Genomic DNA, 21,978 nt, shown 5'->3' on the forward strand with positions numbered 1-21,978 from the left:
ACGCAATTACTGTCAAAGGTACTGAAGCAGTAGGATCCTGCAGGAGTGAAGCTGGCCCACCAAACCCCCTAAGTCTGCCTGCTCAACAATCTTTATTCTATTTAACTATTGGCCAGGCAAACCCGAGGGGAAAGGGGAATGGATAAAATAACAAAAGACAAGAACTCCCACTGCAGGTACTTCAGACCGTCTTCTCCGGATGGCTTTTAAATCAGTGGAGTTCCTAAAAGGAAAATACAACCTTAAGTAAATACTATAAACTTCTTTTCTGACTCTCTCTCTATCTCTTTAATATTTTTCTAGTTACCTGTTGCCTAAGCTAGATTTGTTCTTAGGCTGCTTCAAAGCGAATGCTGTTGCTACTTGAAATGCTCTGTACGAACTTCTCTTCTATGTACATCTTCTTTCTTTTCAAAACTGTGAGTTTAACAAAAGATATTCAACAATGTAGTTATTTCTAAAGCTAATGTGTATCTTGCTTCAGTTTATTTTATTTCACTAAATAGATATTAATGTATGTCAAATACCTTCTACCTCTGATGTGTCTTTTATGTTCACTGGAAATTTCATACTCTGCAGGAGTTCTTATTTGAAAACTTCCTCAACGCTATATTTTTCTTGAAGAAAATTATTTACATCAGATCACGCTCACTGGGAAATCGCAACTGACACACTTCGTTTTCGGAAGCGCTATCTTCAGACGAATGTCTTTGAAGAAATACTGTCCGTAACACTTCACGACGCATTAAAAAATAAATCCAAAATGGCCGCGACGTTAACGCTACGTCGAAAGATCCTTTCTTCTAACCGCGCTGCAAAAATACGATAGAAGCCAAGCACAACGAACTAAAACATTGAATAATATTTAGAGGGTTAGAAAACAAGAATTAGAATTAGTAACTCGGCGAAATAGATCCGCGCGCCTGGTTAATGCCAAAAAAACCCTTTTAAACATCAAAAGAAAAATGACTTATTTTTCTATTGTTTTAAACAAATAGTTTTTTTTTTCCTTTTACATAAATTTGCACTGCTTAAAAGATGTCTAATATCGTCTTCAACTTAAAAGTCTTTGAATCTTCTCCCTTTTTAAACGAAAAATTCACTTAGCTTAGTTCCGTTCTTCTTTTAAGCTTCAGCTGCCCAGCAAACAGGTTCTGGTGAAAATCTTCAACTTTAGATTTCTTTCTTGCCTCTTTGCTTATTAAATTAGAATTGGAAACTACAAAAGATTCTAGACTAGTAAATGTAACATATACTTAAATTTACTGGAGCTAAAAATTACATGACCTAACCAGATGAAAACTTTAATGAAAGGCAGTTTAGAATTATCAAGAACATTAAAAATGACTTCACAATGCTGCCTGCATCAGAATAAACCAATCACTGCTGGGAAAGTGTTCCACCATCTTGGCTTGGGAGTGTTTCATCTTTCTACATGAAAGTGAGTTAAGGAAATATGAACTAGCTGAAAGGATTCATTAAATACTTCTATAACATCCCCTTCTAACTTTCTTGGAATAGCCTTTGAAACACCCCATTCTCCAAGGAAACTTGCCAATGTGAGATACAAATTGTGAGGCTATTAAATCTGCTTTCAAGGCTTGGCGTCACTACTTTCTCGGGGCAAGACACACCATCACCGTAATTACGGACCACAGAAATTTACAGTATTTCAAGACGGCCAAAGCTCAATCTTCACGACAACTCCGATGGGCTCTATTCTTTGCGGAATTTGATTTTGTAATTACCTATCGCCCTGGCTGCAAGAATGGTAAAGCGGACGCCTTATCCCGGATTGGCATGGAAGAACCCAATTCGAGTTTAGAACCTGTGCCAATCATACCGGAACAAAGAATCTTAGGCCTAACTTCATTTCAAACTATTGAGGACATCCAAACGCAAGTAAAACAACTTCTAGACTCTTCAGCCTTACTGGAATGGAGTCAAAAGGGTCCTCATTACACCGTTAAGGATGACTTACCCTACTTCCAGGAGCGGTTGTTTCTGCCTAGTAAAGAATTGCAAGAACTTGTTATTGCCCATCATCATGAATCATTAATGGAAGGCCACCCTGGTATCGCTAAAACGGAGGAAAAAATCAAACGCCACTTCTGGTGGCCTTCTTGGAGAAAATACATAAAGGGCCTCATTACAACTCAGGCGTTAAGGGTTAACGCCACCGTTAACCCTTAACGCCTGATTCTGATTTTAACGCCTGCTTCTAGCAGGCGTTAAAATCCATGGCGCTAACCTGCCATGGTGCTAATTACGCCGCCGTAATTTACGGCGGCGTAATTAGCGCATTCCCCACTCCCATTATGTCCTATGGGGCAAAAATGGGAATGGGGAAGGGAAAATGGGAAATGGGGATTTACCGCCCCACTCACCTTGGAATGGGGCGGTAAATCAGCCATCCACCATGGTGTAAACAGAGTTTACACCATGGTGGTAAAGTTGGTGCACTTAGCACCAAGGTTGTAATGAGGCCCAAAGTCTTTTTTATTGTCTTGCGGAATTTGCGCCCAAAACAAGGGTCAAAAGAAAAGGCCAGCCGGCCTACTTCAACCCTTGGACATTCCACCGGCACCATGGCACACCTTGTCAATGGACTTTATAACTGACCTGCCTCCTTGTGCTGGTTACAACACTATCCTTGTAATTGTGGATCTATTCTCCAAAATGGCCCACTTAATCCCTTTAAAAGGTTTGCCTTCAGCTTCCACCTTGGCCAAGGAATTTCTGGAGAATATAGTTTGCATACATGGTTTCCCTTCCATATTAGTCTTGGATCGTGGAAGTCAATTTATCTCACATTTTTGGAAGAAGTGTTGCCAACTAGCACAAATAGATGTGCGGCTATCCACCAGCCACCACCCCCAGACCGACGGACAAACCGAGAGAACCAATCAGACTCTTGAGCAATATTTTCGGTGCATGTTACACCAATCCGAGTTAAATTGGAAAGACATCCTTTGGATCGCAGAATATGCATACAACAATTCAGGAACCGGACAAACTCCTTTTTATACTTTGTATGGTCACCATCCTCGGACCTCTGATCTAGATCCACCTCTGACCCTGGAAATGCCCGCAGTAAATCATCTGCATTCCACAATAACCCGATCCTTCAAAGAATCTGCAATTCATTTACAGCAAGCCAAGAAAAAGTATAAAGAAAACGCGGATTTGCACCGAAGTAAAACTCCTCCTTACCAAGTAGGAGATCAGGTATGGCTAGCAATGAAACATTTACCCCTCAAGGGCCCGCGAACCTTCAATCCCAGATTCATAGGGCCTTATCCCATCAAGGCTATAATCAATCCCGTGGCCTTTAAACTGGATTTACCGTCTAACATGCGTATTCATCCAGTTTTTCATGCATCACTTTTGAAGCCAGTACAACCAGGGGCCCGACTGTCCAAGCCTCCAGACCCAGTTCAAATTGAAGGGGAATTAGAATTCGAAGTTAAAGACATTTTAGACTCCAAGGTGTTAAAGTCCAAACTCTTCTATCTTGTTGACTGGAAGGGATATGGACCTCAGGAGAGATCGTGGGAGCCTAGTAACCATGTTCACGCACCTCGATTAATAAAAAGGTTCCACCGGCGATTTCCGAACAAGCCAAAACCCCCGGAGGGAACAACCTTGGGAGGGACCTTGAGGGAGGGTACTGTCATGATGCCTACCTCCAAGGAGCCAGGTCCGACCCAGCAACCCCAGAGAGAGGCATCATTTCCCTCAGGGAAGTGCCAGCGGGCCCAAGCTGGGGCCCTTTGGACACAGGCCTGGCGCCTTAGGCGCCAGGCTCATGTTGGACCCCTGTCCTGGCACCTTAGGCGCCAGGCTCATAAAGCTAGACATGTGTTCAAGTGTTTTAATGTGCACTTACCTGATGCAGACCATGCTGCTACGTCCAGGCCCTCTTGAGGCCTGAATGGAACTACTTTACCTGTGGGACTACTTTCCCTGGGTGTGGTCGGGGAAGGATACATACCTGATCGGAGGAAGGATACATTCCTGGAACTTCTTCCAAAGCTTTTTAAACCACACCCGATCAGCAACTCACGCTTCGCGTTGTTCTGCTCCTCGCAGCTGGACGCGTGTCAGCTCCTGCTTCTGGAATTCAGCCACGCCTGTCAGCATCCTGGGTCACCTGCTAAGAGAGAATTGGGGAGAAAGAAGACCTTACCTGCTAAAGCAGCATCACGGAGACATCACACCGACAATCCTGAAAGGGAAGACATCATTTTAAAAGCATTTCGCTTCGATCGCTGCAGCGCTGCATTTCACTCACCTTTCCTGGGCACCTCCATCTTCAGCAGCGATCATCCAGATCCGCAGCCACTTCCCAGAGCCTAGAGAGAAAAAGACAAGAACACAAGGTGAGAGAAGGAAGGGAATAGGAAAAGCTCAGTTTCCTTCTAAGACTTACCTGTTGGGTAATTCCCATTTCATTTCGGGTCCTGCCGCTTCCAGGCATTCCGGACCCCGGCCCCTATGGGGAAAAAAGACAAAGGGCCTCATTACGACTCAGGCGGTAAGGGGTTTACGGCAGCGTAAACAGCACCGACCCTTACCGCCTGATTCCGAGGTCCCTTAGCGCCATGGCGGATTTAACACCTGCTTTTAGCAGGTGTTAAAATCCATGGCGCTAAGGGACCATGGTGTTAATTACGCCACCGTAATTAATGGGGAAGGGTAAATGGGGATTGGGGACTTACCGCTGCCGACCTCGGAATGGGGCGGTAAATCCACCAACCACCATGGCGTAAACACAGTTTACGCCATGGTGGTAAAGGTACGACCCAGGCGGTAACTTACCGCCTGGGTCGTAATGAGGCCCGAAGACATTGAATGAGCGAATGCAAAGACATTACCCGAACGCTCATCCAGAACTTACCTGTCATTTACTGGAACTGCACGTTTCACTTCGGGTCGGCGCCATATCTCCGGCATTCCGAACCCCGGCCCCTAAGGGGAAAAAGACATACGCGTTAGCGCTTGCTGCAATAAGACAATGAGCATTATTATTAAGCTTGAACTTTTGAACTTGCTACATAACTCTTACAGCACCTTACCTGAATAGTCAAGCTTATTTGAACTCCCATCAAACCTCAATCCAGTGAAGTAACTGGGTTTCAATGCGCCCCTGTATCAGAAGCAGGATGGAGAGCTCATCCTTCCTGACCCTAAGGTGAGACTTCACGGGGAATCGAGGAAGGGTATCGTGGAGGGTTGGAAGGGAGTGGGAGGCTTGAGCATTACTCCGTCAGTAGGTAATACTCCCTTTTCACGCACAGGGGAATATTCCTGCGAGCCAGTGAGTCCATCTTCAGAGTCCTGCGCTTCACCATTGAAGAAGCATCAGCACTCGAAGCCAGACCTGCGCCTCCGTGGGAATCAGGTGAGCGTGACATACCTATACTTATTTCTGACAACACAATCCTGGGCCAGGATGTTAGAAGCGCACCTATGCTTATTTCTGATAACACAATTCTGGGCCAGGAAGAAGTATATTTACAACAGTCCAATGTAATTACACTATCAGATGGTAATGAAGATAGTGAGAAGGGACGAAATATGTTGAATGAGCCTGTGTCAACAAAAATATCTAAAAAACAAGCGAAAAAAGCAAAAAAGAAAAAAAAAATGTTTCTCAGCCCAAGGATTTAAGCAACAGTTCGCGTAAGTTTATGAGAAATATAGACCTACAAACTGCTTGTGATGACCTTTGTAATGATAAAGAAGTTCCCTATGAGTCACGTGCGAATACAATGCCTAGTGCTGCAAGAAACAATTATATATCACGTGAAGGAACAGCTGAAATAGGAAACAAATCTGAGAAAGATTATACTGAGGGAGCCAATAGACTGTCAGATGCTCTAAAACATAAACAGGCGACAGACAGGATTGATAAAAATCTTAGGCGTATGGAAAGAGGCGTGGCCGACATCTTTGATATCTTTAAAAATCCAGAAATGCAGTCACGCTCCAATACACCGTCCTCAACTGGTCTCATGTCACCTTGTGTACCCCCTCACCTGATGAATGATAATGTGGTTTGTGTTGACGATTTGCAGTCATACGATGACTCTGGTCCTGTAGTTAGTGAAATCCTGAATATACAAGCCAGAACTGGTACTCATATTCCTAGGGTTGAGCATGTCACGTTGAATGAATCTAAGGTGGTTGGATGTGTGACCCCTCTGAATGGTCTTACAGAGCAAGATGTTTGCAGTATGGTTGAAAACATTTTAAAACAACAGAGACTGAGTGAAAGCATGGTTGTTTTGTCGAAAGTTACAAAAAATATCCTGCATGAAGATAAATTGAGTGAAACCTTGGTTCAACCAGCAGGCGGATCTTTGAATGCAGATTCTCGACCCATAAATGAAGAACGTGTGCAGACCCAGAAGGGCCTTACAGAGCAAGATGTTTGTTGCTTGGTCGAAAACATCTTAAAAAAACAGAAGCTGAGTGAAAACATGGCTGCCTTGCCGAAAGTTACTAAAAAAATCCTGCATGATGATAATCTGACTGACACCTTGGATCAATCATCATGCGGGTCCCGAAATGTAGACTCTCGACCTATAAATGAAGAACGTGGGCAGACCTGCAAGCCAGAAACAGAAGCAGTTACAAATGGTACAGGTCATGGCCTTGACGGGGTTTCAGATCATACTCTGGGAACTATGGTTGATAATATCCTAAAAAAGAAATTTGCCACAAGTGGTAATGGTTATGCTCTGATTGAACCCAATGAAAACACATCTTCAAGGGATTTTGTAGACACTAGTTATATGACGGATGGGCTATTTGAAAATCCATGCAGAATCCCCATCGTTAACAATGGTCCCGTGCCAACGGGACATAGTCTGCAGAATGATCCGGCACTTGGGCATTTAAGGCCAGATGAGCATAGTTTAATTATGTACTATGTACTTGAGGAAGGCGGTCCTAGTTCCTTGAATAGACCATATGTATTGAATTTATTTAATGAAATCCCTGAACTTTGCCTGATAACATCGGCGGATATACAACTTGTGGACTTCATCCATAATCTGAGATATGATCATCAAATCTCCCCTGATTAGAGCACTTCTCTTGAAGGAGGTGGGCTCGCTACAGAGGAGGGGCTTTGATATTATACCCTACAATAATACATTCAGTCATAAGCCTCTACAGACAAAAAAGATGTACAATGGAACCTCTGAGACTAGAACATCTGAAATCCCACCTGTACGAAATGAGGGGATTGAGGTTATCAGTGAAGCAAAGTCCTGTCTAAAGGATATGCAAGAGTGGCGCTGGCTTGCACTTTCCCTACGAGAATCTATTGCAGAATTGAAATCTGTTCCCAAACCACTTTAGCGCAAGGTCTTACTTTCAACTTGTGTCCTGAGATACAAGAGGTTATAAACATCTTTTGCTAGACACCGAAGTAAGTGTGAAACTTAGTAAATATGACTTTGTGCTGCTGCAATAAACTTGGGTCACCTCTGGCTTGTATATCGATGGTTTTAATACCCTAGGACTAGCTGCAAAAAAAAAAAGATAGAGGTAGACCTAGCAGTGGTTTGTTGTTGGTATATAGAATTGATGCGTGCATCAAACTATTGGACAGCTCTTTTCTGCTGGATTGTGCCATAAGAGCAAGTTTTCAACTGACAACAGATGTTGGAATTGTTCATATTTTGATGTTCAGTGTATTTTGGAATACATGCAATGAGAATAGATGTGATTTACAGGAGTTCTTTGTTTATTTAAATGAAGAGATCTGCAATTGGCTTGACTCATACCCACAAGGTTTCATTTTACTTGCGGGTGATCTGAATGCAGATTGTTCACTTACAAAAGCTGCACAGTATCAGATACGTGCTTTTTCGCCCAATTTGGATAATAAAAAAACTAGAGGTTGTCAATGGCTGGACTTTGGAAAGAGTTGGGGCTTGGAGCCGGTCTATAACATTTTGCCAACTTGGGCTGCTCGTGGATCATGTTCCATACTAGATTATATATTTGTGACCACCCATGAAAAATTGTATTGTAAAAAGTTTGAAGTTATAGAAAATTGTAATAGCGATCATGCAATGTTAAGTTTGGAACTCCCATGGAGTAAGGATAATAATTTAATGTTGTCCTTTCCTATTCAAATTGAAGCATTCAATGATGGGAAACACGTAAAATGGAATCGTGGTAAAATGGAAAAGGCGAACCGTATTATTACACAGGACTTTGCATATTCAAATTACGAGAAAAAGTTGGTTTGCTATTCTGTCGATAATTTTGGTGATTACCTTGAAGATATGTTATATCGTAGCAAGGTGCTGAAAAGTGGTAGCACAGAATCTAATCAAGTGCACATACACACTTTTGCTGAGACTGTACAAGAAGCAAAGATCTTTATGAGAAAGTCCATTAGAAATATAAAGACAAAAGACATGAGTGAAACTGAGAGGAGTTTAAAAATTACGCAATGTAAACAAAAATATAAGAACTGGATTAAGAGTATCAAAGGCGAGCTAGCCCAAAAAGATGGGGAGGCAATGTTAGAGGCCATGCGTGGGAACAATAATACCAGTTTTTGGTCTTTAATAAATAAAGACCAATGTAATCAACAGCGTTTACAACTGAATCCTATAGATGCTGGGGTATGGTCCAAGTATTTTGGATCTTTATACAAATCTCCTGAAAACTATTTGTGTCCTGAGGTTCTCATAGATGATATATGGCATTTGGACACATCAATCCTGAACATTAAAAGCTTAATTAAAAAAGCAAAGCCTACCTCCACTCCGGGTCCCAATCTTTTGTCATTTGCTAATTTAAAAAATAACATTGATTTGTGGTCTAAGATTTAGGATTTTTTATTTGTGGATATTTGCCTCAAAAAGAGGATAGCAAATAACTGGAAAGTATCATATGTATTGTTACTTTTCAAGAAAGGTGATCATCTGTGCCCCAAGAACTATCGCCCGACCACACTTATGAATTTGGAGTCAAACATTTTTGCTGGTATGGTACTTGAAAAACTTAATATGTGGATTGATGACAACAATATATTAGACTATAGGCAGATTGGTTTTCCTAAAGCTATAGGGACTGATGCTGGAGGATTGTTGATGGTTGAGTTAATGAGTGCGGTCAAACAAAAAGCTATGAAGCACTTATATATTGCATCCATGGATGTAAATTCCGCCTTTGATCTTGTCGATAGGGCTACATTATGGAAAGCCTTGTTAATGTTAGGCATAGATAAAGCCTTGCTAGATGTCATTATTCATCTTTACACAGAAACAACAATTAGAGTCAGGCTGAATAATAAAGGAACGGGCTTAAAAAAGGATGCAGATTAGCTGCAACACTCTTTAATCTGTTTGTGTCTAATGCAGGCAGGTCCTTGGATGCTAGCGGTCTAATTGGACCTAAAATTGGAGGCTCAACTGTTAGGTGGGTGTCATATGCTGCTGATTTCTTATTAATGGACTGCACAAAAATTGGCCTGCAATAGCTGATAAATGATTTTGGTATGTTTATTGATGAAAGAAAACTGAAAATTAACCCAATCAAAACGATAATCTTTCAAATGGGTTGTAAAAGTCCTACCCCGTTTTTTTTCATATTGGACCTGTAATGGTGCAAAAATTAAAAGCCAAACGGTCCTAACCTGGTTGGGGTATGTTTTTTCAAGTAACTCCAGTAAAGTGATAAAAACCAGCCTGACACAAAAAGCAAAAGTGGCTCTCAATCAAATAAGAGCCATTGAAAGAACATATGGTAAGTTTACTTTTGACCCCTGCATTCTGTTCTATAGGCTCAAGGTGTTGCCAAGACTGTTTTATGGGTGTGAATTTTTCTCTAAATCCATGTGGCCCTTTTTACGTCAACTGGAGTCCATGGTATGGCGAAAAATATTATATTATGTTCCAAAATGTATTCCTCTAGAGGTAATAAGATATGAACTTGGTCTGCATTCACTCAATAGTATCATGTTCAATAGAAAACTGGCTCTATTAAGAAAATGTCTGGTTGCTGAAAACGGTACAATTTATGCTCATTTGAAACATGTTACAAATGGAAACTTTATGTATAACTTAAAAGAGGACTGTGAAAAAAAACTCTTTGATTTAGGTTTATCAGTAAATACACTTATTAAGTTTCCAGATAAAGGGCCTGATCACGACTTCGGCGATAACCCTTAAATCCGGCAGTAGCACTAATACCGCCAGATTTAAGGGTCCGCCGAATCAGGGCTTCGGTGGATTTCGCCCCAGCTCTGAGCTGGGGGGAAATCCGCCGAAAATTCACGCTATTACCGCCGGCGGGAAATCCGCCGGTGGTTAGAGCGCGAAAATTCCCCATTGAGCCCAATGGGGAATGGGGCATTCCCGAATGGGCTCAATGGGGAATTACTTTACCGCCGAACTCGTGATCCGGCGCTATTAGCGCTGGGAGTTCGGCGGTAGGGCTATTACCGCCGGCGGTAATACCGTCGGCGGTAACGGCCAAGTCGTGATCAGGCCCAAAGTGAAGGAGGTTGTTAATGTATTTGACTGGTTGGAGAACAATGTAGTTTTGTTAAATTCAAAGTTATATTCTGATAGTGTGTCATATTGGAAATTCCGTCCTTACCCGGAAGTATACCTGAAAAAATATCCGTCAAGAAAATTTCGAAACTCTTATATGCGCTTCAGGTTTAATGTCCTAAGTACAAATGAGATCCTGTTCATTCAGGGGTTGAGCTCTTGTGGGACCGAAGAATGTTGGTTCTGTAAATTAAAAGGCGTTGGTGAATTCCTAAAACATTTATTACTGGAATGTCCAAATCTTCGAGAGAAGAGATTGGAAAGTTTTGCACAATTTGTATTTAATACAGCCTGGGTGGATAGAAACAAACTCTGGTTTGAAATGCTTCATGGCTCTTCTATCGCCTTGAAAATAAAAGTCAACGAATTCTTGAAAAACACTTGTGTGTTGACATAAAAAAGAAATTGTTGAGGGTACTCTTGGTTCCTAAATGGATAATATAGAATGTGTCATTTCTTAAAAAGGTCTTAAAATGTTTGTTTAGCATGTAAGGTGGTTATATTTTGGGAGGTCGTATGTGCTTTTTTTTTCATTCGTTCATGTGTGTTTTTTTTTTTTTTTTGTATTTTGGACCTTAATGAGATTGCAAATGTATTAGCATTTAAGGCGGTTATGCTTTGGGATGTGGTATGTGTTTTTCTTTATTCGTTCATGTGTGTTTCTTTGTATTTTGGATTTTAATGAAATTGTAATTGTATATGCAATTAATTGTGAAAATACTGTTTTAATGAAATATGTTTATCGCTTTTTACTGTTTATATTTCTTTGTAAAGGTTTGAATAAACCAAAACAAATAAAGGAAAAAAAAATATGGTCAACACACCCCCTGACCTCTTTCTTCCTTCTGAACCATTTCGATGGTGCTTTCCCTTAGTAGGCACTGGCTGAAAGGACAAGACTATCTATTCGTCTGCCTGGTCTCGAAGTTAAAACCTGGAAAATATAGAAGGCATCTTCGTCATGATGGTGGGGAGTGAGGCAGTAAGTGGAAAACTCATGTGGGTCCTGACCCAACTTCTTCATTAAACAAAATAGTGACATATTCCAAACTGCATGGACATGTGAAAGTTCTTGCCTGCTAGAAAGGTGGGTGGAAAAGGTCTGAACAAAGCTAGCACTCAAACACTTACCACAGTCTGTTAAAACGACTACAAATACAAATCTGGATTTGTAGTGAAAGGTGTTTGGAACTCAGGTCATTGGTCAGAGGTAGGCTGGATGTGGTGCGCATTGTTTAAAGGGACATGCACCTTTTGTACAAGTTATGCATAAATGATAGGGGGGAAGATAATGGCCCTCCTTATAAGTTGGCAAGTGCAGTATTAACGCACCAGTATTACCATATTCGGGTATGTTTCCACACTGGCCAACTACGAGTGAGTGGCTAAGCTGGGGTCATTCTGCCACCTTACCGGCAAAAAACGCTGGTATTACAGGCACTGGTAATACTGGCAAATTCCCCAATGGATTCCCGTGGGAGTCCATATAACGAGATTTATCACCATTACCGGTACTCGGAATCCAGTGGACATTCCACCGGATTGAATGCCGCTAACAGTATTACCGTTGGATGGTATCCTGCCAGAATTACAGCAAGGATACTGGCAAACTTATAATGAGGGCCAAACTCTCCATATATATTTGTGAAAGCGTGTTTGTACGTTCAGGTTTGGCTCCAGCCCCGTAACAGTTGGTGGGCTGAAATTTCGCCCCAAGATCGGATTACCAGTCTGGGGTGTACTGGCGATTGTGAAATTTGACCAACCCCACCCTTTTTGCCCTTCACAGGGTGGGGTCTGGGCCTGTGCTATCAGTATAGATGGTTTTGGGAGATTGCCAGTTTTGCGATTGTTGAATCCAGTAACTCAACTGTTGGTAGGCTGAAAAGTTGGCATACCAATCTGGGGTGTACTGGTGATGGTAACATTTGACCAACCCCACCCAGTCACCCCTCACAGGGCGGGGTCGGCCCTATGCTATCAGTATAGGCGATTTCGGGAGATTGACGATTTTGCGACTTCCAAAAATAGGAAGTTAGGACACAAGATCGGCATGCTAGTCTGGGGTATACTGGCGATAGTGAAATTTGACCAACCCCTCCCATTTGCACTGCACAGGGTGGGGTCCGGCCCTGTGCTTTCAGTATAGGCGGTTTCGGGAGATTGACCATTTTGCGATTGTTGGCTCCAGTAACACAACAGTTGGTGGGCTGAAATGTTGGCTCGAAGTTGGCATACCAGTCTGGGGTGTACTAGTGAAATATGATCAAACCCACCCATTCACCAAGCACAGGTCGGGGTCGGCCCTGTGCTATCAGTATGGGCGATTTCAGGTGATTGACAATTTTGCGACAGTTCCAAAAATAGGAAGTTAGGACACAAGGGGGGTCATTCCGATTAGCACCATGGCTACCTCCAAACTCAGGTCTGGGTCCGGTTAATCGGAATGGGGACTTACCGGGACATTCCGACCTATGCGGACCCGGTAAGTCCCCATTTCAAAAAACATTCCCCATTCCCATTTGAGTCCCCTTAGGGGTCCCGCTAAGGGACCTCTCAATGTGGCGGTAGGGGGGCTGACGGCACCGGCATCCTTACTGGTGCCATTAACCCCCTACCGCCATACTCGGAATGACCCCCAAGGACTGCATGCCAGTCTGGGGTGTACTGGCGATAGTGAAATTTGACCAACCCCACCCATTCTCCCTGCACAGGAGTGGAGTGGGGTCTAGCACTGTGCTATCAGAGCAGGCGATTTCGGGAGATTGATGATTTTGCGATTTTTCAAAAATAGGAAGTTAGAACACAATAAAACTTAAACAAGGCTATTGCAGACCCCCAAGTGTATGTCGGCTACAGACCCGTGCAACGCTGGGTGGTACCGCTAGCGTTTCTAATAAATGCCACTTGAGCAATCAGACTATTGGAAAGTATGTGAATCAATAAACAATGCAATGCCATGACATCACACATGATATTCCAGATGACATTGCAAATGTGATCATTGACACCACTGAATAGGGCATCAGTAATAGCGATGTTTAAGGAAAGTAGTGGGTCTTTGGTAAGATTACATAGTAAACTCCATTAATATTTTGTTAATGCTTACGAATCTCCCACAAATACTACATATGAAGTGACTTTATGTTTGCAGTGAAAAACACTGACATTTTACATTTACGCTCCTTGGCCATTCCCTTCTGGAACGGGGCACTGGGTATGCCTACAGTCAAGCCATACAGACAGTGCTCACATGGCCAATTCTCATAGTAGAAGTGCCCACAGGGATGAGCTACATTCATGCCCGAGCACAAGTCTCCTACAGGCATGGCATCAGAGTATGGCTTGCAGCCATTTCTAGGCCCAGTTCCGCCAGCTACAGTTCACACAGGGCATGCAATGCTGTCATGCTGTGCAGGCATGGTGCTGCAGGCAAAGTGGCCCTATATCCAGTGTCCACAGGGTAAAAATGCCGCAGACTCAGTGCCCCAAACTGCAGTGTCTAATTGGCATGCTGAGCGCAGCCATGCTTGGGCACAGTTCCTCTAACAAGAGGGCCTGTTGGGCAAGACCCATATGTCCATGCCCCAGAAAACATGCCCCTAGCTGCAGTGCATACAGGCGTTGCCCTTTCAGCACTGTACCTATATCTGAGTGGATTACCGCCTCTAGTGGGCATTGCCTACTGTCATGCTATTTGTGGAGAGCACCTTTAATCCCCAACCTCAATGGACCCCAGATGGCTGCTAGGTTCAAGAGTTTGGGTCCGGCATCCACTAATCACATCTTGGATTTAAATTCATACTTTTGGTTTGCCAACATCCGTGGTTCCAACTGAGAAAATATGCAGAGGTTTTTACCACCTTTTTATGTTATTTTTTTGTTTAAAACACCGATAGGATTTTCACCAAAGGAAAACAGATTTAATTCAGGACCATGTTTGGTGTTGACCGGCCGAGAGTTTTACACGTGAGCAGAAATTGCATGAGGAGTTTGAAGGGAAGCACAATTTTTGGACCCCCAAATAAGTTTACCTCGTATCCCTCTTTTTGTTGCCATTTTTAGTTCAATTACAAGACTCCCATCCCTCTTTTGAAGGAATTTAAAACAAAAATTGATTTAGGTACAAATCTATTATTTGAATAATGTATTATTGCAATTTGTCTAAGCGAACCAAAATTGTCTTTGTAATAGAAAGCACAAATTAACCATAACTAAACTTATGCAGAGAGAGAGAGAGAGAGAGAGAGAGAGAGAGAGAGAGAGACAGAGACAGAGACAGAGACAGAGACAGAGACAGAGACAGAGATAGAGAAGGAGTAAATTTGGGAAAGTTAAAGAACCAGAAGAAGAATGGATAAGGATAAGGCAGCCCGAACCTTCAGAAGAGCCTTCTCATAATTGACGTTCTTACCGTGATTTCATCTCTGGTTTCGTTGGCCTCATCTGCCATTTGCGTCATTGAAGTAAGCTCACGGCTATAAGATGCCAGTGTGCTTTCCATCACACCTAGGCTCAACGGGAAACACATCACTTCCTGGAGGACATGACAGACACAAATGTCACAGAGCAGAACAAAAAGAATACACTTTGAAGATTCCACGAGTCAACTCAATCTGGGCCTTCAAGATATCTGCCCAGAATACCTTTGCATACAATTATTCTAACTTCGAGCTGCTTACATGGAAGTCTCATTATGAGTTGTGCGTTAATGGTAAAAAAAAGTCGGTATTTTAGAATTCTATTTTACTGCTTCTGCAGTATTATAGGGTTTAAAGCACTTGCTTTTAAGTGCAGGTGTTACTCTCCTTTTACAATGGCAGAATTACCCAATGCGGTATTACTGCATGTGCCCAATGGAGTCAAATGTGACAGCTGACCAAACAGAGATACAAAAGAGAAAAAGCAGGAAGCTCCAGCTTCCCTGTTATCGCAGCCAACTACTGAAATGCCATGCCCCATGAGCTAAGGACTGACCCTTCACTCTGGTCATTCCACAAAAAACTCAAAATCTTGCTCTTTAACCAAGCCATCCCTAGCCCACCCCTAAGCACTAAACACCCACCTGGCCCCCTCAGACGAGACACCTCTAAGGGATCTAGGAATAATTTGGTGTATTTTGTTTATTTGCTTGGATATGGACTAAGCCTCAAACGTAACTATAGTATAACGTACCTGCAACTATACTTGCACCTTGTACCCAACCAAGCACATCTGAATTTGGACTAAGCATGAAAAGTAACTGGATGGAACCATCTCCTTAAGCACAAGACTAAAATGTAACTGGCGGTAACCATATTCTTATGCACAAGCGCCCAGATGCCCGAGGGTTAGGTGCGCTATATAAATGTTTTTTAAATAAATAATTAAATAAAATGGGGAATAAACTTTACTTAAAAATCAATCCTAAAATCATGAGGTTGCCAGTTGTTCAGTTTGGCAGTAATACTGGGGCTAATATCGTCAAACCTGTAGCGAGGCTCATAGAATGGGAATTGCACACCCCTGGATTCCATTGAGGTCTACATTGCATTAGAAATCACCTGCAAAAAAGGACCGCGGGGGGCGGTATGAAGTTCATGCGGGGACATTCTGTATAATCCATTCCTGTATTATTTTTGTTTGAAAGAATGGTAAAGGGCAGCAATATGTTTCCACAGCTCTCTTTTCCGTACATTCCAACATGCTCCATTTCAAGGGCGAGCGGCTAATCTTTTCTAATTTTTTCTTTGCATTCTGAGACTTACATTCCTGGATTTCTCAAGTATAAATCCAGGACTACACGTTCCAAAATGCAAAGAAGCTGGTTTCTCCCGAATGAAATGGAGCATGCAGGCATGTGTAAGAATGAACAATGCCAGACAGGCTCGGATCATGATTGTCTCTCAAGAACTTACTGGCTTTGACAAGGACACTCATTTGAACACTCACTTGAATCATTGTACTGATGTAAGATTTGTAATCTTATGGGTGAGTGCTTACACTCCAAGTGTCATAGTTAAATTTGTAGTGGTGTGCAGTGCGTGTTTGTATGTTGGTATTCCTACTCTTTGTAAACTTTACTTTAGGTTAGATCAAACTTATCTCTTTTAAATGTTTTTTTATATTTATTTCAGTGTTTTTTTAGGTGGGCATGACGTATAGTGTATGCCTATACGTCGTGTAAGTGTATGTTGTATGAGTGTATGGTAAATCAGTGCATGGCTTATGAATGTATGCTGCATCCGTGTATCACACGACTGTACGGTGCATGACCGAATTGCACTGTGCATTTGAACGTATGGGAAATGTCGTGTGATCCACTGAAATAACAGAAGACATTATTATCCCACAGAGTGGTACTCAATTTATGGACCTCAGAAAGATGAAAGAGTGAGTTGACCCTGCCGGGATTCGAACCTGCCACAGCAGGCTGCCCACAGATATCAGGGTCAAGCACTGAGCTCACTGTGCTATCTGACCGGCTACAATCTGATACTTGTTTATGTAGAATGTGTTTATGTCCATTTTGTGAATGGTGTATGAGTGTAGCATATCAGAGTATGGCTCATGACTATATGGTGTATGAGTGGTGCATGAGAGTTTGGTATGTGAGTGTCTGGCATATGAGTATGTGCTGTATAAGTGTTGCGTTTCCATCATATGGGTGCAGTGGGTGTATGAGGAAGGATAGCTCAGGGGCAACATGCTTGTCTCGGAAGCAAGACAAACGGAGCGCAACACAGGTGTGAGTCCCGATCCTGCGCTTAGAAACCACTCGCGTTATATTAAGGCTTTATAAAAGAACAATTATAATTAGGCCTTAAGAGTGTTTGGTGTAAAGTCATATGAAATGCACGTTTTACATGCCTCCTGTATGTATGAACATGGACAATGTGAGGTTTGCATTTGATGAAAGTTTTTATACGTCTAAGGGCCTCATTACACGGAAGGCGGTAAGCCATGGCGCTATTAGCGCCATGGCTCATGCCGGTAAAATACCGGCACCGCCTTGGCGGAAAGGGGATTTACCGCCCCATTCCAAGGTTGGAGGGGCGGTAAATCCCCCTTCTGCCATTGCCCTTCCTCATTCCCATTTCTGCCCCATAGGGCTCTATTGGAATGGGGATGGCACTAATTACGGCACCGCAATTTTGCGGTGCCGTAATTAGCTCCGAGGTCCCTTAGCGGGTTGGTTTTTAACGCCTGCAAAAAGCAGGCGTTAAAGCACCAACCCGCTAAGGGACCTCGTAGTAAGGCGGTAATGGTTAACGGCCACCGTTACCGCCTTCCTTGTAATGAGGCCCTAAGAGTCTTATCAGATTTTATATTTCAAACATTTACACAGTTTACATCTCCTATATGTCTTATATGCATATGAAAACTTACATCAGAGTCAGTCCTAACTTTGATGTGAGTTTTCACACGTATATTAATTAGTATACATGTATGAAATGTACACCTACACGTACGTGTATAGAAAGAATGCTGGCGCTATTGCTCGACAAAATACTGCTCAAAATTCTTTTGTTTGTATTTTTTCTTTAATTTCACCATCAAAATGATGGTGGGTTGAGGTAAGACAAAAGTGGTGTTGTTGGGTGGGGGTTAGGGAGAGGGAAGTGGGGGGCCTGCTGGGTGTCTGCCCCAGCATTTTATGGTAAATTATTTGAGAGAAAAAACTAGCAAAGAATATTCAAGCAATTTTTTACAAGCAATGGGCATACATCGATAAAGGAATGTGGTGTAAGAGTGTGGCATAAGTGCATGATATAAAAAGCAAAGCCGACGAGTGCGTGACATAAGAGCGTGTGACGTACGAGCAGCTGGCTTAAGAACATGAGTCGTATGAGCGTTTGCCGTAAGTGTGTGTGGCAAAAGAGCACATAGTGTAACAGTAGGTGGTGTAAAGGCATGTGGCATAAGAGCATGTGGTGAAGGAACATGTGTCGTAAGACGGTGTGATTTTATAGTGTGTGTTTTAAGAGACTTTTGTAAGTGTGTGTCGTGAGCATGTGTCGTAAGAGCATGTGCTGTAAGAGCATGTGGCATAAGCATGTACGGAATATGAGTATGCAGCATAAAAATACGTAGCGTAAGAGTACATGGAGTAAGAGCAGGTGGTGTAAGTGGACTTCCATATTGGATAATTGTTTTATAGTTTCCATTTACACTGACGAGGGCCTGTGAGGCTTTAAAGGTGATTGCAGTTTGCATAGACATCTTGACATCTCTAACAATGCAGACGGCAGTTCTGTGTTCATCTGCAGCTCCTCAACTTTGCGAAGACGCGGACCGCAGTGAGCACTCGGCACTCTGGGTCCCAGAGGCTGCGCGTGCGTGCTCTACTGCAGGTAAGGTTCAAGTTCCATTGCCACTCATGAACATCACAAGTTCACAGACTAGATATCCTCTGTAATATCGTGACTGTTGCTGTGGTCCCCAGCCTGCAAATTCATCGTGTAATGCTTTTTGGGAGATATAGCCCTGCTGGTGAGTATCCCACAGAGGGACACCTGATAGGGTTACCATGTTTCAGGGGTTGGGGATACAGCAAACTGGCGAGAACACTCCTCACCCACCATCCGGAGACACATCAGGTAGCGGCTGAACCAGCCTAGTCCCTTGTGGCCCGCTTCCCCCATGTGTAAGGATGGGGAGTTCAGACAACTCAACACACATGTTAATTCTGAAAGTGATAATTGAATCACCTGTCCAATTTCGAGGTCTTCAATCTAAATGTTGGATTCTGACAATTTCACTTAGGATCCCAGCTTGAGTGGTGGACCTGACTATCTGATTAGAGACTGGCATGAATTGCATCCGGTCCAGTGTTCAAAGAGGTCAATGAAGCACAGCGTGGGTGCATCCATAGGGTCACTAGACCATAGATTGCAGGGTCCTACGATGCATATTCTCTAAAATATTATTTACAACACGTATAGCGTATGCAGTCATTTATTTTCAGATGCACTGAATGGTTTAGAAGTCTGTGAAATAACATAGGATTGGTGGAAATAATTGGTGATGACTGCATTGGTGGTGCCTGAAAAGTGATGGTTTCAGGTATAAGGATAGACCGAAAATCCAGTCTTATCCTAATGTGGCCACTCCTCCACCCTTTTAGGAGTGGAAGGCAGTGATGCATGACAATACATTGTTTCCAATCAGTCAACCCTTTAATTCGAGCCTTCCTTCCTGACATTTAAAGGCTGCAATTGAACTGAATAAATACTTTGAAAGTTCATAGTATCAAACTAATCATTTATTTCAATTAACATAAGGATAGAACAAGGGTTGCTACCAATAAGTGAAAGTCACTTTAAACCTACACAGAGATGGAAGTTCTTCTTACAACTTGGTTTTAATGTTTTGTTCTTTGACTACTTAGTTGTATTAAGCCACTTCAGGGAAACTCATAAAAGCAAAAAAAGTACTCCTGATTATTACAATAACTTGTGAGTGAATACACAGATAACTTGATTCATATTTTGGACTTTTTTCTCTGTGATTTCTCTGTGATGTGTCCTGTGGTTATGGCGTTGAAAATGGTAAGTTGCTTCTTTCGAGACTGTGCAGCAATATACTCATTACATTACTGATAATCCAAGATGGCGAATATGGGTGTAGGTGCAGCTGTATTCTCAATTACCCTTTGCTCTGCAGTGCTTCTTGCTCCTGTGTTTTAGGCGGATAAGCCATGCCTATCAACATACCACTTCTTCAGGTCCTGACCTATGATGGGTCTTGCTATTGTTGGCATCTCCAGCCATTCGTCTCTTCGTACTGTGATTTCCTGAGTGTTCTGATATTTCCAGGCTTCAGTCCTCAATGCTCCACTCAGCCGTTCTGGAATCTCCACCTATAAAGCCTGATGACTCCAGTATCAGCCCAGATGTATTCAGGCTTCACCCTTGGCTTCGCCAATCTTCAGAACAAACCTCTGCAGTCTTCAACCCTGACATTTCCACTATTTAGACCTGCTACTGCATGTTTTCATTCCTGACAATGCAAATCTTTATTCCTGATGTCCCCAGGTTTCTATAATGATATCTCCAGTCTTCCTTCCTGGTACCATCAGTTTTTAGCTCTGACATTTCCAGTCTTCACTCCTGGTGTGCCAGTCTTTGTTTCTGTTGTCTCTAGTCTAAGTATTGTCGTCTGAAGTCTTCATAACATCTTCTAAAATCTTCATCCTAAAACAATCCAGTCATGCATAATTAACATCTTCTATGTGGACCCGTTTTCCTAGATGTTTTTTTTCCTCCAAAAGGGATGCATCCCCCCAACCCTCTGCTATCATTTCAGTAGTGGAACATAGAGGCTTTGGGAAAGAGGAAGTTGTTGCACTTCCTTGCTAAGAACAACCTATGCTTGTGTAGCCCGTGGCCCCAACCAAGGGGCCCAGCTTGTAGGGGGTTTGTGCTTGTCCCCCAAGGGAACATCTATAAATAAAGATGGAGACACCAGGGTATTAAATGTGTAGGGTATGTTTCATTTATGTGTGTGTGTGTGTGTGTGTGTGTGTGCGTGTGTTTAATGTGTTTGAATTTGGGTCAAACCATCCAGCTGACCATGGGAAAAAAGAAAGGAAAACAAAGGAATAGAACTACCCTGCCCAAGAATGGGCTGCGCAGTGGAAAAAATAAGCGTGACAGGATTGAAGAAAAGGGAGAGTTAGGAAAAGGCAGTTAGAAAAGGACAGAAAGAAAGAGAGAAGAAAAAGACAGCAGAGAAGGAGAAAAAGAATGACCCGGGGGCCGCTGCCTCCACCTGTCCCCTAGGCATTTCGGTCAGTATGTGTAGAGCCCTGTGAAGAGTGATCCAGGGGGCCGAACTGCTTATGCCAAGGACCGTGGTGGCTGTCAGCCAATGATTTAAAAAGGCAGAACCCCACTCGTGCAGAAGACCAGCAGAGCGCAGGTGGCCCCATGTGCTGGATGGGGCCACCCTGAAGAAAGAAGAAGGGCCAGGCCCCCATCTGTCATCAGGGGACAGGTCCCCAGTCAGCCCTTCATCTAGCTTAGCAGCCAAATCTCAGGGTGCAGGGGTCACCAGAGACAGCCCTTGAAGGAATTGTTAGGTTGATGACTGACTGCAGCAGTCAATCCCATTGTGACATACTGTTTATATAGTGTTATATGTTGTATATATTGTGATGTCAATGTATATATATATGTATATGTATACATTTAAGTATTGTTAAGTAGGATGCTAAGTAGGGAAAAACAGGATGGGGTTATATAGAAAAGGAATGTTATGTAGACTTAAAAGTTGAGTGGGGGGTAGGACGTTAAATACATATACAGGTGTAAAGACTGGAGTGGGGTATCTGTACTTCTGCCCCCTATATGTCAAGGTAAAGGCACAGAACATCCCAGCAAGACTCTCAATTTGGTGAACATGGACGACC

The 21,978-nt window shown here is 42.7% G+C and overlaps 1 protein-coding gene across 1 annotated transcript in view; it reads right to left on the bottom strand.

Annotated features, from left to right (window-relative positions):
- The window catches only part of CCDC183 (coiled-coil domain containing 183), an 893,120-nt gene that overhangs the window by 519,499 nt on the left and 351,643 nt on the right, over positions 1-21,978 (bottom strand). Inside the window, exon 6 of the mRNA XM_069612154.1 lies at positions 15,001-15,123. Within this exon, the coding sequence (XP_069468255.1) occupies positions 15,001-15,123 (123 nt within the window). The remainder of the gene's footprint in view (positions 1-15,000; positions 15,124-21,978) is intronic.

This window comes from Ambystoma mexicanum, chromosome 8 (genome assembly GCF_040938575.1).
Source record: "Ambystoma mexicanum isolate Mex_15411 chromosome 8, UKY_AmexF1_1, whole genome shotgun sequence".
NCBI classification, from domain to species: Eukaryota; Metazoa; Chordata; class Amphibia; order Caudata; family Ambystomatidae; genus Ambystoma; species Ambystoma mexicanum.